This window comes from Leucopleurus acutus, assembly GCF_964270905.1.
Source record: "Leucopleurus acutus genome assembly, chromosome: 10".
Taxonomy (NCBI): domain Eukaryota; kingdom Metazoa; phylum Chordata; class Mammalia; order Artiodactyla; family Delphinidae; genus Leucopleurus; species Leucopleurus acutus.
In genome coordinates, this window is record NC_139153.1 from 13,473,767 (window position 1) to 13,491,826 (window position 18,060).

Below are 18,060 nucleotides of genomic sequence, written 5' to 3' on the forward strand. Positions count from 1 at the left end.
AGTGGCTATTAATGGATAATATTCTCAAATAGGTGGCACAGGAGTCAATTAGCGAACTGGAATAGATTCAATTTACTAATTAACCCATCATCACCCAGGGTTATTGAATCAAGAGAGAGACACCAGATGAGTAAGTTTTGACTGATGAAAAAGGAGGGCGCAGGAGAAAGGACTGCTGTCCTGCTCCAGTTGGCAAGGTCCCTGGACAGTCAAGAGGCACAGGGGCAGCCAGCAGGGGTCCAGCCAGCCACAGTGTGCTCTTCACCTGCCCTGAAACGCTGCCCTCCTGTGCTGGGATTTCCAGAACATGGAATACTTCTTTTTTCTTCTCAGATGGAAGGAGCAGTTTCATCTTATCAGCCCTCGTTATCAGCTGCCCTTCCTCAGCTGGCTTCTCTGCCTTATCTGAAGGGCTAACTTTCCACACTTCTTCCTCCTTTTGCAACTTTCTTAACTTCCGGACGCTTCTGCTCCCTTGTTATCTGGGCCATCTCCTGTTTACCAAAACCTGGTGTCTCCTGAGTGGTTTCTGGTCTGAGTGAAGATATTCCTTTTCTCAAGTCCATCATCTTGTCTTCTCTCTCCCCTCCCAGAAGCTCAAATATCATGCAGGAAACAAGGAATAATGAAAACAAAGTTTCCTACAGTAATGCCCTTCCCCGTGGAAAAGAGTGTTACACATGCATCCACCCAGCCGTGTTGCTGGTGTATCAGTGACGGGTCTTCCCGGCCCCCCCGCCCCCAGCACAGGCCCTGCCCCTCAAACAAAATCGGGTTTTGCCCTGACATCACTGAAGGCCGTATCTGAAGGCCAGGATCTATTCGATGATGGTACCAGGTATCAATTAAAATGTACTTACAAAAAAAAAAAACACTGCTTTTGGCTTGAGATGTACAGCACTCACACCCCAGGGAGTAGGGGAAAGGTCACCGCATTTCTCAGATGCCTCAGCTGTGCGGTCAAGGTCGACACGGGCTGGCGGCTTCCTTTCGGGGCATCTTCCTCGAGACCTGTTACTCACAGGAAATCCTGGCCATGGCTTTCTGTCACAGTTCCTTTCCGTGTGTGGGGGAGCCTTAGAGTCACATCACACATTCTAGAATCCGTAAGGACTTCATGAAAAGAGTTGGAAGCAGAAAATCAGGGAGGGATGTAAGAACTGGGGCTGGGATGGAAGCAAGGGTCCCACAGGGAGACTCTGCTGCCTTTTTCCTCGGACTTGACATTCATGGGCTGTGAATGAGTGAGGAAACCCGGCACACCGGCCCCAGGGCATGTGGAATCAAAACCTGGAGGGCGTGGTGTCACCTTGGAGATCCTCCAGCCCACCTCCTACATTTTACACTTTGCCGGCTCCACCCTCAGACTCCGCGCCTGTGCTTTTTCTTTTCCTTTCGCCACCACCTTTCTTTCTACATCCTCACACTGTTGTGAAAAAGGGAGAAAACCAGGAAGGAGAAAGGTGAAGTGGAGACACTGCAGAGAGCTCAGATCCACTTTCCCTGGGTCTTCCAAATGAATTTTGCAAATTCAAGAGCTTCTGTGAAGAAATGGCGGGCTTCTGGCTCATTAGCAACAAAAACTGATTGAGGAATAAAACGGTGACCCAGTCAGTACCTTGAAAAACCCACCTGGCTTCCCTGAGGGGGATATAACTTGTGACGATGCTGAGTTTTCTTTGTAAATGGGGGGTTTCCGGGTTGGTAAATGTGGTGGCCGCTTTGATCCGCTGTTTCCTTTTCCCCAGGCTCCTGTGGTTTCCAGGCTGGTAGCCGTGGCCAGCAGGGAGCCTTCAACTTCTGTCCCCAAATGTGAGGAGCAGGGAGCTCCCCTGTGCTTTCAGGCCCGGCCGCCTGGAGGTGTGGTGTCCACACCAGACTGCCACGCGTGACCTGTGCCTCGAGATGGGCCCGCCAGATAACGGGAGGAAGGTGGGACACCCCTCTTGGGGCAGGCACTGTGCTTGGCGTGTTCACCTACGTTATCTCACATATCTTCACAAACACAGGATTTTCCTAATTTACAGATGAGCAAAGAGACGCAGAGGGGTTAAGGAACTACCCCAAGTGACAGAGCTAGGAAGTGATGGACCCGGACCTAGAACACAGCCACAGGACTGGGTCCACGCCATGCTCTTTCTGTGGTGCTTCGTCACCCTGTGGGTGACAGTGCCAGCCAGGGAGACAGAGGCAGGAGGACTGGCTGTGGGGACTGGCGGCAGTGAAAGGGTTGCCCTGCAGCTCATGAGCTGGTCAGCCTCCGTGGAGCCCAAGCAGTGGGGACACTTTCATTGACCTCTTCAGGCTACTCTAAATACCCCTTACGAGTTGTCCATGGCGTTCATTTTAATACAAACCTCCTTGAGGGTGCGGACCATCGTGCTTTATGCCCTCTCCTACCCCCTAGTGTCTTGAATATCTGGTGTTTTCTTTCCCTCCAGGCCTGAGCTTATGACTCTGCCTTCTGAGGATTCTGAAAGGGCTCCAATCTTAGTCTGGCTTTCATGATTTAGGGAAATTATCTTGATGCCTTACTGCTGACACGATGTGTTTAATCATAATCACAGTTATAATAACATTCATTGAACACCTACTATGAACTAGCACCGGGCTGATCACTTTGCAGGAATAACTCAGCCAGTTCTTATCCCCGTTGAGCAAAGCAGGTGATGGAAGCTCCTGAGGGCTCCCTGCTCAGGGTCACCTCTGTTGTAAGCGGCCGAACCAGGACGAAAGTGCTTCACCCGTTTCTTACTTCTATGTGAAGACTGCAGCCTCTGCAGCCAGCTTTCAGTTGCTTTAGCAGGTTGGTAGAACAGGGCCAGCAAACCCCTTACATGGAAGAAAGTTCTGGGTTGCCTAGGGCCCCAGAAAGCACACACCTCTCTGTGCTGTGTGCAAAAGTCTGCAAAGAAGCAGAAGATGGCGAAGAGGGTTCTCTATTTAGTTTCATCAGGCCGTGTCCTACTGGGGACAAATGCAGACCAGCAGTACGGCAGCGATCCCTTAGGGAATCCTGAGTGCGCAAAGGTACACCTACACACCCGCCCCCCGATCCCAAGCATCTCCATGTCCTTTCCATATTTTGGGTCATTGAGCCCAATTTCCCCAGATGAACACAGAACACGTTTTGTGCATTTTGCTCTGGGCCCTGGACTACCTATGTTCTGTCCACTGAGGCTGCATTTGCCGACCCCTTTCTTTCACTCTCCCGAAATCAGGTAAAGGGATTTTTTTCCCCTAAAAAAAAAAAAACCTCCCACAATCCACTTGACAGCTGCCTTAGAAAGCTCGCCCACCCAAAGGGCTTGCTTATGATTTTTGCTGGCACTGTGAACCTGTGACCGGCTTGGCGGGTCCCTTCACAGACGATGCCACGGCCTCCCGCTCTAAAGAGAGACAAGTGCAGGAGGCTTCGTAGACTAATGCACCTGCATCCTCTCAGTTATCCAGCCCTGTCAGTGCCCTCAGAACTCCTCCCAGCGCCTGCTGGTTTAACAGAGTAGGGCTGCTTCACTGGAAGAGCCCCATCAATTTACTAATGAGCTCTTTTCCTGCAGAACCTATTGTTGAGTCTGAAACTAGATTCAAATGCAATATGGAATCCCTAAAAGTCATACTTGTATGAACAGCTTAAGGGTGGAACAAGCCTCCAAACCAAATCGACCTTCTAAGTGTTATTAGTCTGAACTACAAAGATCATACAATTCTAGAACAAGTGGGGCTGCAGCACCGGGAGGAAAATGACTTGACAAAGCTCTGAGGGCAGAGCTGGGACGAGGTCCAGGGCCTGATTCTCTTTAACCACAAGCTATTCATCCCTCTCCGTCCCTTTCCCACCATACACTCCCGGGATATACAGCATGAGCAGAATTTTCATTAGTTGGCTAATTGTCAAGGTTAAATGGTCGAGACGTCAGAAACTGAGGAAGCCGAGGTCACCAAGAAACCAGACAGCTGAGCTCCCAAATGCTCCAAGTTGTCAATATTGGGAGAACATCCTAGAATGAGGTGCAGAGTCCGAAGGGCTTCTTCTCCTTGGTGGGACAGGCTTTGCGACTCCGTCTTTCTAAAGCTCATCTCTGCATAACCAAACAGCGGCGCCCATCAATATCTTGAAAAGAAACATCCGTGGCTTCTGTTTTAATGGCAGAAAACTCATTCTTGAGTCAGAGAAAAGATTCAAGTTACCTTGAAACGCTTGTTCTTAAGAAAATGTCCAACGTCAGAGACCCCAAAATTCAAATTAATGATGTACCGAGGGGCCTCCCAACTTTTACAGAATTAAAATTCTTAATCATTTTGACCGGAAGGATATCCACTGTCAGTGGGAACTGTACCCCTGTTCTACCTTCAGTAAAATCAGAGGAGGTGCTGTCTTTAATTCATTTTACTTACATAACTGACTCTCAACTTCGTTTTTGCGTTAATAGATAACGTTAACGGTAGATAATCCCCAAGCGATTTCCATTTGGTAGTGAACATGTGAAACCTTTTTCTTGCACTGAATTTACCTGCCAGTTTAGGTTTTCTTTGCAGTAAAGCTGACCTTGGCTCTGCTGTCTGGGGGGTTAGCTCTGTTCTCAGGTGGCGGTAGGGGAGCAGTTCTGAAGCAAGGTGGGACACTGCGGAAACCAGGCGGGGAGAAATGACTCATGTGCCCCCTCCCTCCAGGCAGTGACGGTGACTTTGCTTTCCACATAGTACCTTGCATGCACCACTAACTTTTTTTTGATCGAAAGAAATAAAATCAGTTGCCTCTCCAAAGAGGTTCTGTTAATTCAGAGAGAATCTTCACTTATCAATGTGAGCGCTCAAGTGAACAGCTAGAGAGTGGTTTAACTGAAAAGATTTGTGTAAGCACGCTCAGAAGTGAACGACACGTTTATCAGGACCTGACATACCAGCCTGCAGAGAATTGCACAATTTGAGACACCAACGGGACCCAGGGTGCCACCCTGATAATATTGGTAACACCACTCATTCTTTCTGCAGGACTCAAGCTTCACCTGTTTAACCTACTTGTAAACAGGAAAAATTCTGCTACTTGGCATAACCCTTGCTAAATTTATGTTCCATGTACATGAGTCTAGAGATTCTGAACGTACTTGTTAGGAGACTTGCATAATGGTTCAGCGTGTACTACAGTGAGTTTCAGAGATGGGGCAATGAAGCAGGCAGAATCCCTTATTCAGGAAATCAGAGTGGGAAATAAAGCGAGCTGGTATTTGACTTCACGGTAGTAGTATGTCCCAGTTGCTCTTTATATTAGCTACGTGCAAGTGCAGTAAAAACTAGGTTTAATGGGACACTCGGTGACAATCCAGAGAACTGAATACTAATCCTAGAACCAGTGAGTGTCTATGGGACTTGGGAAAATAAAAGGTTTGTAAAATGATGAAAAGCAGAGCCTCAGAGAGCCAAAGTGTGGCTACCACCTGTTTGTAAAACAGCTATAAATACATGAAACTTCTTTTTCAACGCCATGGTCAGAGATTTTAAATAAAGTGATTCGGTCCTGGCTAGAGCCTAGGGAGCATCGGGAAGACTGGTATCTTACAAGGCAGCCCCCTTCTACTGCAGACACAGCCCGCAAACCCAGCCATGCCCAACAGCTGAGACACCACAACAAAACAGGGCTGCCTTGGAGGGAAGTGGTATCCGGCCATGAAGAGGGCGCTCGGGAGGGTGTTCCGTGACAGAGGAATGTTTAGGATGTGTTCCATGAAGCGCCTGCCCATGCAGTGGGTCCTGGGTTTGGGCGTGGTGGGCAGTGGGACGGGGTCCCTGCACCGTGGTTAAGAGCACGGCTGCTCAGCACGTCCTGGGCTTCACCCCCGGCTACTAGCTATGGTCCTCAGCTGACCCCCTCCGCCCTTCTCTGCGACAGCTCCTCCGTCCATCAAACTAGGACAGCAGTGCCCACCCTGAAGCACTGCTGTGAGAATTCAAGTGAGATTGCAAGGTGAGCACTTTGCAGAGTGTCTGGTACCTAAAAAGGGAATGTCAAAACATGTATAGAAGATAAGCTATTGGTGACTGCTGGTTTCTGATAACTTTTATTTTTTGTTCTTTTCTACAACTTTCCAACTTTCACCAATGAAAATATCCTAAAGTCAATTTTGTGAGAGGTCAGTATACACCAAATGACAATGCCGTGGATTGGGTCAGGGGTACTAAAAAATGTGCTGCATTGAGAGCGTTCTTAAGGGTCAGAGTTCAACTTCCTCATATTTGCAGATGAGGAAACTGAGGCCCAGAACGGCCACCTTCACAACAAGCTAAGAATAGAATCCAGGTTTCCAGACTAGGCAAACTCATGACACAAAAGCATGCATGTCTTGCATTTATGATGGTACAGATGAACCTATTTGCAAAGCAGAAACAGAGACACAGATGTAGAGAACAAACGTGTGGACACCGCTGGTGGGGAGAAAAGAGGGTGGGATGAATTGGGAGGTTGGGATGGACATATATACGCCACTGGGTATGAAATAGATAACTAGTGAGGGCCTGCTGTATAGCACGGGGAACTCTACTCAGAGCTCTGTGGTGACCTGGATGGGAGGGAAATCCAAAAGGGAGGGGATATGTGTATACATATGGCTGGTTCTCTTGCATTTACGGTTGGGTGTGATGTACCGGTGTAAAGCAAGTGGATGAGGAAAGGAGGGAGGGGCTACGGAGAATGAGAAGCAGCCAAGTGCCTTCCAAGGATTCCAGTCTGGGATCCTGCAAGAGGGGAGATCAGAATGGGGAAGTTATGAGGGAAGTTGTTTTGATGTGAAGAAGGGTGTGAGTTTGGTTTTGAATGTTGTCAGCTTTGAGACACATCCCAGTGGGTTCTGCCTACAGGCAGTCTCAGCTCCAGACTGGGAGCTGGGCAGGGATAAAGCCTCGGGAGAGGATATGCCATGGAATTAAAAGATGAAGCTGTGCTCAACAAACATTTCCAAGTTCAAAGAATAGACCATAGTGGAAAATACCAAAGGGTTCAGGCTGAACGGTGAGGGGCAGTTGAAATTAGAAAGGGGGGAAGGAAATGATATTGAAGAAGAGGAATATTTGGGTAAAGGAGCCAGTGGCTTGGTTTCCAGGTGGGTGCAAGCATCAAATCTGAATTCAGGAGGGAGGTCAGGAAAAATAAAGTTGGCAAAAGAAACTGACCATCCTTTGGCTTCAACCAGGAGGAAGCCACCAGCAAATTTTTAAAGTGCTTTCTGAGATGGGAAAAGGAAGCTGCCTGAATCCCTTATTCAAGAAATGAGGCCGGGAAATAAAGGAGGTATTGGATAATAGTTGGGAGGGATGGCAGAGCAAAGTAATGGCTTATTCAAGATAAAGGACTCTATGAATATTTGAAAGCAGAAGGGAAGAGATGAAGGAGAGATTAAAGCTTTTGGGAGGTAGAAGATAAACCTCAACTAAGAGTTCTCAGGAGGCCAGAAAAACAAACAAAAAAAGGGCACGAGATCAAGGCAACATTGGAATCACTAGCATTAAATCCTCGAGACATCTCTCCACCCTGATACCTGGAGAGATGTGAGTTTTAAGTATTTTGGGGCTTTTGGAAGTCTTAAGATATTTTACAAGGGACTGAAAATTCCACTTACATTCACTTCTCATTTTATAATAGAAACCGTTAATGGCAAACCAAGGATTAAGACCTGCTTCTCCTGGGGTGGGGTGTATATCTCACCTCTGTACTTAGAGCTGCTGTCACTAAATTATCTGTGTCTTTATTTGCTTATCAACTTCTTCCCTCAATTGCAGGAAGGAAGGGTTCACATGCTTTCTTTTAACACTGTCTCCCAGCAACGTGTATAACGTCCCACACATAACAGGAGCCCAGTAAATATTGGCTAAACGGGTGAATAAAGGAATGAATGAACACAGAAAGGACCCATGCATTCAGGGAGATAACTCAAGATTTGCATTCTTCTCTAAAAATCAATCAGACAATTTAGCAAGCAGGTTACCCTTTAAACACCATTTGGTAAATGGCCTTGGGTTTTTCTTGAAGGTATTTCCAGTACCTTAAAAAAAAAAAAATCACACACACCCCAAAGCGATCATCAAAGCCCACAGAAGAATCTATCCTTGAGTATAGATTAGAAGCAAATTTAACTAGATAGTTGGGCAGCATGTGGCATATTTATACTTTCTGTACTGAATCAAGTTAGCATCTACGTTTTCATCTGTGAACAACAGATATAAACGTAAGAGGTGTTGTGAGGATAATTCAGATTGTAAACTTACAACGGAGTCTGATACCTTTGTTGTGAACTCTGAGTATTATCCCACACTGTACTTCCTCTAAAAGTCCAACTTTGTAAAATGTTTTGATTGTACTGCAATTAGGTTACTGAGTAGGCTTACATTTTTGCACCTTTTTCATCTAAAAACCTTAGTACTCACCAAAAGCTGCTAAGCTCCGAGATCCAGCTGGCATATTACCTAGAATATACTCCATAAATATCTGCTCACTGATTAAATAATGCCTCAAGATTAAAAGTGGCCTCATTGCCATTGCCGTTATTTCATTTCACTCTTGTATCAACTCTGTGAGATGGATGCTCCCTGCCCACCCTGCCCCATTTTACAGATGAGAAATCTAAAGCTCGGGGAGGTTAAGCTACCTTCCCAGCATCACCCAGCACCTTGAACTCTGACCCAAGCCCCCTTAGGCCCTAGTGTAGTCATCTCTCTTTTCTGCTGATGATTCTAGTTCTGATTTTTTTTTTTTTTTTCATTAGGAAACAATGAGCAGAAGCCCTGGACAAAATGGTTCCTTATTGCAGTCATGGCAACCATCTGCTTTACCTTGTTAATTTTCTCACTCATCTGCAGAATGTAGGTATTCTTTTTATTTGGGTGCTTTCGCTGGGATCTAAATATTGGATTTTTACCTTCTTGCCATGCATCCGCTGGATGCAGGGTTCTTGTTATCAGGTGGAATTTACGACATTGTTGTGTCTTCCTGGACAGCCTTTCCAAGATGAGTGTGGACCAAATAAAAAACTGGTGAACAGTAGGTGATTTACAGAAACTGGATACAGAGCACAACACAGCCTTTAGTCGTTAGATACCCCCTTCCTGAATCTGCTGACAGTCTATTCATCTCCGCAAAGGATTTTTTTTTGGCTGCACAGCGTGGCATGCAGGATCTTAGTTCCCCAACCAGGCATCAAACCCGTGCTCCCTGCAGTGGAAGTGTGGATTCTTAACCACAGGAATGCCAGGGAAGTCCCTCTATGAAGGTTTTTACATTTGTGTTTTTTTTTGATTCCCTGACTGCCTTCCACTCCCTACTTGGTTGCCTCTGTTGAGCCCCCAGGGCATGCTTGTTACGTCTTGGGTAAAGGAAGGCATCCCATTGGATGCTGAACTCACTATGGTGCCTCCTGTGTTATGATCCCCAATTATGAGGTACCAACTCCTACCCTGGCCCTTCGGTCATCCAGTCCCTTACTGGCTGATCATTCCCAGGTCAGACACAGATTCTAGAAGCGTCATGCAGATTTGGTGGCCAAACCTAGAGCTTGCAAACGGCCCCATAAGAACTTCTCATCCCTTCTGGCATCCGGGAAGGCCAAGTGCCACTTAGGAGGCTGCAGAACATGTTCTATCTTATTAGCTTTTTCATAATTTAGAAAGTGACTTTTATTTGAAACAGCTTCACTATTATAAATGTCTTATCAGATGGCATCTATAGGCTGGGGGGCGGTTGGCAGCTCAAAGGAGAAGAAAAAGACAGTAAACCCTGAGAGCTGGCGCCTAGGGGGAGAGGCTGCCTACCAGCATCGTGGGTAACCCTGGGGCTCCACGCACTTGATGCACATCATTTTCAGAAATCAGGCCTGGTAAAACGCACCAACATGAAGTAATTGTCATTTTGTCTCCCTTGGATGATTCAGAAGTCCCGTCAGAGCCTTGCAGTACCACCAAGCTCTTCAACTATTATTACAATGTAGATATTTGGAAGTCTTAGTCAATGAAGATTTTGAATTCACAAAACAGCAGGTCCAGGGATTAACTAGGTCAAGTTTTAGAGTAGATATTTAAGGACAAGAAAGGCTGTTCTTGCTTATCTATTTCCCTCCTTTACTCTGTTTTCAGATGCCACTTATGGACCAAGGTGTTTCCACCTGTTCCGGCACCAAAGAGTAATATTAAAGAATTCTTTGTAACCATCAACTATGAGGTAATATTGAAAGTTCTTATGCCATGTCATATCTGCCCAGGGTTGGGTCCTCAGGGATCTGTCACTGGGTCATTCGTTTTCCATGTTACAAGGCAGGGTCTTTACCCAGGAGGCCAGGTGCCTTCAGGTTGCTTTTGTCATTCTGCTCTTCAGCTGCTTGTTTTAATATATGCTCATTACAGTCTTTGAATATTGCAAAGGTCCTACTCAGTTATGAGTGTCCTCACCAGTCAGACCTGAACTTTTATTTTCTATCACCCAGCTCTTATCACCCAGACCTTGGGCAATTCCTTCAACCCCATGGGCCCTGATTTCCATTTCTGCACAGTAAGGGGCACAGATGCGATGGTCCAATGACCTGTTTATCTCTGACGTTCTAACAATCAATGTTTCTACACATGGGTACCCCAATCAGTAAAGTTTTTCAGAGGGATTTTTCCTAGTTCCTTAGTATAAAGAACCATAGAAAAGGCAAATGATTCCCCCAAATACGTTTTCTTAGGCGCTGTTAACCATTCAGAGCACTTAGGCTTAACTGAATGCTCACTTACCAATGGCATCCAATGGTTCTAGCATCACATGGTAGAAGTCATCCTTTCCCTAGTGAAATGCCTTGGCATCTTTGTTGAAAATAAGTTGTCCATGTATATCTGTGTCTATTTCTGGACTATTAGGTTTCATTGATCTATTTGTCTATCTTTATGCTAATATAATACTGTCTTGATGACTAGAGCTTTATTGTAAACTTGGAGGCCAGGTACTGTAAGGCTTCCAAACATGACTGTTCAAAGTTGTTTTGGTTATTTAGGTCCTTTTTATTTCCATATAAATTTTAGAGCCAGTTTATCAATTTCAACAAAAAGAGCTGCTGGCATCCTGATCAGGATTGTCTGGTATTATAGGTGCATTTGGGGAGAAGTGACATCTTAAACATAACGAGTCTTCCGATCTGTAAATGTGACATCTCAACTTATTTTTGTAGGTTTTCTTTAATTTTTGTCAGCAAGGTCTTGGGATGTTCAGTGTATTGCAGGTTGCTTGTGAAATCTGTCCTTAAATTGAATGGTTATTTAGATCAGGGGCCAGCCGACTTTCTGTAAAGAGCCAGAGAGTAAACATTCAAGGGCCAAATGCTTTATCACACTGCCACTGTAGCAGGAAAACATCCACAGACAATATGCAAATAGCTCTGGCCAATAAAACTTTATTTACAAAATCTGGCAATGAGCCAGACTCAGCCCACAGGCTGTAGCCTGCAGACCCTCGTCAAGCAATTTTCTTAACAAATTTCAGTTTCTCTCTGATAAAGTTACTCATGGTAGAATGAGTCTACTGGTGACTGGTTGTAGGGGCGTTTGGGTCGATCACTCACTCACCAAAATGCATCACGGCAGTAAGAGGTGACCTTTCTTTAGAGTTTGCAGTTCGGGTGTTTGGGATGATTTAGCGGATGACAGTTACTGACCTACTGAAGCAGAGAATCGAGGCTGGCCCAAGAGTCTCCCCTACCCTCAGTTCCACCCTTGTGGTCTCCTTTATCAGGGGGACCGCCGGCTTGCTCTTGTTAACCCGTAGCTTTTCTGGAAGGAAAGTGTGCCCCACGGTGAAACTTGTTTCCCTTCCTGTGAATTCGTGCTGTGGATCCCTCCTGGATCTGGCACACGCGTGCCTGGAAAGCACGTGTGGTTTAAGCAGCAGACTCAAGTCATCTGACCCAGCCTCTTAACAGCACATTTTAGTGCTGGTATCTCATTTCCCTTCACAGCCCCCAAAGATTTCCTTGCACATTCTGAGGTTGGTAAAAGAAACTGGCTTAACAGCTTACTGGGTAAGTCTGCGGTTTGTTGTTAATTAACATCAAGTCATGGGGACTTCCCTGGTGGTTCAGTGGTAAAGAGTCCGCCTTCCAGTGCAGGGAACGTGGCTTTGATCCCTGGCTGGGGAACTAAGATCCCACACGTCGCGGGGCAACTAAGCCAGCGCCACAACTACTGAGGTCAGCGCCTCAACTAGAGAGCCCGTGTGCCGCAAACTACAGAGCCCGCACAACCAAGACCCGATGCAGCCAAAAAAAAAAAAAAAAACCATCAAGTCATGTGTGCAAAACAACAACTCTTGGGGTAGACAGGCTGGTTTCAGAATAAGCAAAGGATTTATGTCAAAACCCATCACTGCCAAGATCTTCCGGACAACGCACTCTCCTCACATTGCAGCGGGTCAGGAAAACCAGATCAGTGAGAGGGATGGGGTGGGGCAGGAGGGCCGCAGCGTGGAGGGGGAGAGTGGGGAGAACTGGGGAAACGAAGGGTCACCTCCTGCCCTCAGTTCTACCGCCTCCACCTGGAGGAGTAGGGGCCTCAGTACAGAGCTGACCACAGCTGGGCCACATGCGGCAGTGCCCCAGCCTGTACCTTCAAAGGCAGAGCCTGTGCAACCCACTTTTGGGGCCTTTGCTACAAGGACAACGAGGGGGCCCATTAGAGTTATGGGCAAACCACCGGGAAGCCTCCCCCTGGTGGGAAAGGAAATCCTCTGCTTTTCATCACCGCTCATACCTCTAAGCTTGATGTTGGTACCCAGAATCCTGGGGTTCAGAGGGTAGCTGCCAACCCAGAGAGGCTGTTAAGCATGTTTTTGCTTGTCCAGGCCTGAGTCAGAAATTGTTCTGTAATGTTCAAGACACAGGTTCTGGTGGCAGGAGAGGGAGGGAGGAAGCAGGGGGATGAGCTTTTTAGGGATAAAAAAGACTCACTGAAAAAACTCTTATTCTCAGCTTTCCATTGGTTACAGACTGGTTTCCAGCCATTCTTTGTTTCTACGCTGGTAACCAGAGAGGGTTCCTTCCGAGATTAAGTAGACAACAGCCTATTAAAAGTACATAAGCAGAGAGCACAGGTGCCGTGTTCATCACTGCGTATTCAATGCATCACGTGGTGTCCAGTGCAAAAAATGTGCTGGGACTTCCCTGGCAGTGCAGTGGTTAAGACTCCACGCTCCCAATGCAGGGGACCCGGGTCCAATCCCTGGTCAGGGAACTAGATCCCACATGCATACTGCGACTAAGAGCCCACGTGCCGCAACTAGGAAAGATCCCCCGTGCTGCAACTAAGACCCAGCGCAGCCAAAAAAAACAAAAGTGTGGAATGATTCCTACATGGTTGGTGGGAATGTAAGTTGATGCAGCCACTATGGAAAACAGTAGGGAGGTTCCTCAGAAAACTAAAAATAGAACTACCATATGATCGAGCAATCCCACTCCTGGACAAAACTATAATTCAAAAAGATACGTGCACCCCTGTGTTCACAGCAGCACTGTTCACAATAGCCAAGACATGCAAACAACCCAAATGTCCATCGACAGATGAATGGATAAAGAAGATGTGGTGCATATATACAGCACAATGGAATACTAGTCAGCCATAAAGAATGAAATAATGCCATTGGCAGCAACATGGATGCAACTAGAGATTATCATATTAAGTGAAGTCAGTCAGAAAGAGAAAGACAAATACCATATCATATCACTTATATGTGGAATCTAAAATATGGCACAAATGAACCTATCTACAAAACAGAAACAGACTCAGAGACATAGAGAACAGACTTGTGGCTGTCAGGGGTGGGGTGGGGGGGAGGGATGGGCTGGGAGTTTGGGGGTGGTAGATGCAAACTACTGTATATAGGATGGATAAACAACAAGGTCCTACTGTATAGCACAGGACACTATATTCAATATCCTGTGATAAACCATAATGGAAAAGAATATAAAAAAATAATATATATGTGTACAACTGAGTCACTTTGCTGTCCAGCAGAGACTGGTACAACACTGTAAATCAACTATACTTCACTTAAAAAAATATGAAAAAGATGTGCTGAATGAGTAAAGGGGGTCAAGGAATACAATCTCTTACAGAAGGTATTTTTTTGGTCATGAATTTTGTAATTAATACCAGCATTATCTATGATAGCCAAAATTGGACATAACACCCCTATTTAAGGGAAGACTATAGTCAACTGTGGATGGCATACAATGGAACTATTCAAAATGAGCAGCCAAAGAACATACAGTCATCCCTCAGCATCTGCAGGGAGCATGGTTCCAGGAGGCCCAGCGGGCACCAACATCTGCAGACGCTCGGCTCCATTATGTAGAAGTGCGAAGCCTGTGGATACCGAGGGCTGGCTGTATGGAATTTAAAATAAGATGTGATGCTACGTGGAAAGAAAGCCACTTAGAAAGCTCTTCATATAACTGTAAAGATAACTTTCTATCTAGAAAAAAGGGCTGAAGACAAACAGTGGGCTGTGCTTGGGAGTTAAGTTGATCGGTATTTTTTGGTTTTCTTCCTACTTATTTTCCGTACTTTCTTCAGTGACCATTTAGTATTTTCATAAGCAAAATTGACTTGAAACCAATTGTAAAGAAATTCAAACACTCAGAAAGTTCTCTAGAAGACATCTAAAGAAGGATGATTTGTTTTGCAGAAAACTGGTTCCAGTGAAACACAAATTGAAGTCATAAGCTATGCGGAGGAGGCTGGATCTGAGACCCTGGAGGACTCCGTGTTTTGACTGTCCCCGGAGCATTGTCAAAACCAACTCACACTCACGAGCCCCGGGGATAAGAATGGGAACAGCTGTTTCTTGGCTAAGAGGAGTTTGGAGTTTACCGAACACTCAATTTAGCTGCAAGGGGAAAAACACCCAGACAAATCCCTAACTCACACAGGTTGGTTGATTCATCTGACTGTCCTGCCAGGTCTGATCTCTGCACAGGGCAGCACCTCCTCACCTGCCAGCCTCCTGATCTGCATCACTCACCTCAAACACTTCTGCACGAGAGACAGTTATTAAGGCTAACATCAACTGTGTTTACTCTGGTAGTGCCACGTTGACTGGTTCAACTGCCAACGGTAACGATCAGCTAAAATCTCAGCAAGAAAGCATTTTGCACCATCCTGGAGTGAATAGTGAACTTGGATTGAAGACTGTCTTCCCTATAGCAAGTGGGAGCCATGGTGCTTTTATTCTGAGTTCGGGAATACTTTTTCTTTCAAGTAGTGTGTGTGTGTGTGTTTATGTGTGTGTGTGTGTGTGTGTGTGTATGTATGTGTGTGTGTGTGTGAGAGAGAGAGAGAGAGAGAGAATCTCAAGTTCTACGGGCACGATCAAGTTAGCATCATTTGAGGCAAACTAATTTCAAAACCTAAGAAGCTAACGTATCAGTCCATACCAAAGGAGGGGACAGGATTTTGTTTGAAGATTATATTCTCAAAGCCAGCCTTGATATTCTGGGAATATACTGAGAAAGGCATTGGGTGGAATTGTGTTGGAAGGGGATCACTTAATTAAGAATGAATTTTCTGAAAAGACGTCTGCTTGCAAAGACTTCAGAGCAACCTGTTGGGCATCTGGTCAAGTAGTGCTGGGTCAGCGCTAGCCTTGGAGGTTTGGAAGGGGTCCTACAGGTATCCCAACAAACATGCCAATCTAGACAGGAATTCCTCCTCTAACATCCTCCCGTATGAGTCTGCAACTAGATCGGTGGCCCCCGCGATGGGCCACGGGCTACAGGTAGAACCAAGTACAGGTGTGGCCAGGGCAGAGAGGGGTTAGGAGGGACAGTTGGTACTTGAAGGGATCCAACCAGTGCTGATTGTACACGGCCCCGGAGCAGGACGCTTAGAACAGGGAAAGGTCACAGTGCTCAGAACAAACCTCCACCATGGCAGACTCTTTACATGCTTTTCATAGTTGATTTAGTCAGTCTGATCGAGGAATGGGGCATGTTGACTACCAAATACTTCCAGGGGTTGTGTTTGTTTTCATTTCTTTCTTTTCTTTCTTTTTTTTTTTGGTTGCGTGGGGTCCTCGTTGCTGCACGCGGGCTTTTCTCTAGTTGCAACGAGTGTGGGCTACTCTTCACTGCAGTGCGCAGGCTTCTCACTGCAGAGCATGAGCTCTAGGCACACGGGCTTAGGTGCTCCGCGGCATGTGGAATCTTCCCGGACCAGAGCTCGAACCCGTGTCCCCTGCACTGGCAGGTGGATTCTTAACCACTGGGGAAGTCCCCAGGGGTTGTTTTTCTGATAACCATCCACTGCAAATAGCAGGGACCTGGGCCCAGGATAGTAGGCACAGCAGTCTGGCATCTGTCAGTTACTGCCTATTTCCAAGAGTTATGGACTGAATGCGCCCCACCCCCCATTCACGTGTTGAAACTCTACACCTCAATGTAGTGGTATCTGGAGGTGGGGCCTTGGGCAGGTGACTAGGTTGGGATGCTCATGAATGGGATTAGTGCTCTTACAAATGGATCCCAAAGAGTTTTTCCCCCGTGTGATGATATGAGAAGTTGGCCTTCTGCAACCAGAAGAGGACTCTCACCAGAACCCCAGCATGCTGACACCTTGATCTGGGACTTCCAGCCTCCAAAACTGTGAGAAATAAACTTCTGTTGTTTGTAAGCCCCCCAGACTGTGGTGCTCTGTTACAGCAGCCTGAGCTAAGACACCAAATGTCAGGAGCTGCACCACACGCCTCCCAGACATCACCTCTAATCCTGAGAAGCCCACACGGTACGACTGCCCCTGTTGGACACATGCAATCACTGTGGCTCAGAGAGCATGTTAGATAAGAAATGGATAGTGAGGGGCTGAATACAGGCACTCGTGACCCCGGAAATGTGGAGGGGACGGTCAGGAAACAAGCTGAAGCCTGCTTAGGGGGTGGGACCAGGAGGGCACGGCTGCAATGACTGGCAAAATATCTCATCACCTGATGCAGAAGCTCTGTGAGTGGTGGTGAGGAATCTGCAGGAGACTTAGGTTAAGCATTCTCAAGCTTGAGCACATCAGAATCACCTGGCGGGGTCATTAAAGCAGATCAGAGCCTGTGACCGAGGAGGTCCGGGGGGCCTGAGAATCTGCTTTCCCCTAAGCTCTCAGGTGACGCTGATGCTGGTCTCCTGACCCCACTTTGAGAACAGCTGCTCCAGGTGATTCCACTGAATATCAAAATTTGAAAACCAACTGTTTTGTTGCAGGCAAAGCCCTGCAAAAAAAACAAAAACAACAAAAACCCTACCCCTTTTTCGACTTATTACTCCACATGTGATCTCTTTCAAACTGGGGCCCAGAAACCTAGGACTGTGAAAACGGCCTCTGCCGAGGAGGCTGGACAAGGAGAGAGCCATGCCCAGTGTGGCCAGTTCTTTCTGTTTGGTGAGGTGCTGGCTTCACACCCACCTGCCTCCACCGCAGTAGCAGCCGTCACCCCGGTACTGAGCCCGACCCACTGCCTGATTTGGGGATATCAGTGTCAGGCAGCAGAGAGCAGCCCATGTGTCTCCCTAGAGGGTTAGCCCCTTTCCTTTTCTGCCTTGTGGAACTCACACTCAGTCTTTGGGAATGCGGACCCCACGCCTCCTCCTTCGTGAAACCTTCCAAAGCAGAGTTTGCTTGATCCTGCCTCTGGGGCCTCGTTCTGGGCCTCAGCCCCCCTCTTCCACCGGCTGCCCTGTAGGATGGGCCATCCAGGACGATGGGGCTCATGTGAAATGCATTTTTATCTGCAGCCTCTGGGACAGTCCCTGACTCTTAGAAGGGATCAATGCTTCTTGGACCCTCTTAAACCCTCTTCCCACCCCATCACAGTTCCTTGCAAACAGTTGGAACTGAATGCTATCTGGTAGAGATCATCAAGGTCTAAATTGAAAGCACGGAGAGGAAGACGGGTGTCTAGTGAGAACATGATCGGAAATAACCAGGAGGCTCGCGTGTGCCTGGCCATCTGGCTGGTGGAGCCTGGGTCTCTTTCTGCTGATGATGTGACTACCCTACAATGTGTAAATT

The 18,060-nt window shown here is 46.8% G+C and overlaps 1 protein-coding gene across 1 annotated transcript in view; it reads left to right on the forward strand.

Annotated features, from left to right (window-relative positions):
- The window catches only part of IL5RA (interleukin 5 receptor subunit alpha), a gene marked incomplete at both ends in the record, with an annotated part of 28,288 nt that extends 13,509 nt beyond the window's left edge, over positions 1-14,779 (forward strand). Inside the window, 3 exons of the mRNA XM_082849208.1 lie at positions 8,757-8,853; positions 10,120-10,204; positions 14,693-14,779. Of these exons, the coding sequence (XP_082705334.1) occupies positions 8,757-8,853; positions 10,120-10,204; positions 14,693-14,779 (269 nt within the window). The remainder of the gene's footprint in view (positions 1-8,756; positions 8,854-10,119; positions 10,205-14,692) is intronic.
- Positions 14,780-18,060: the final 3,281 nt, after the last annotated feature.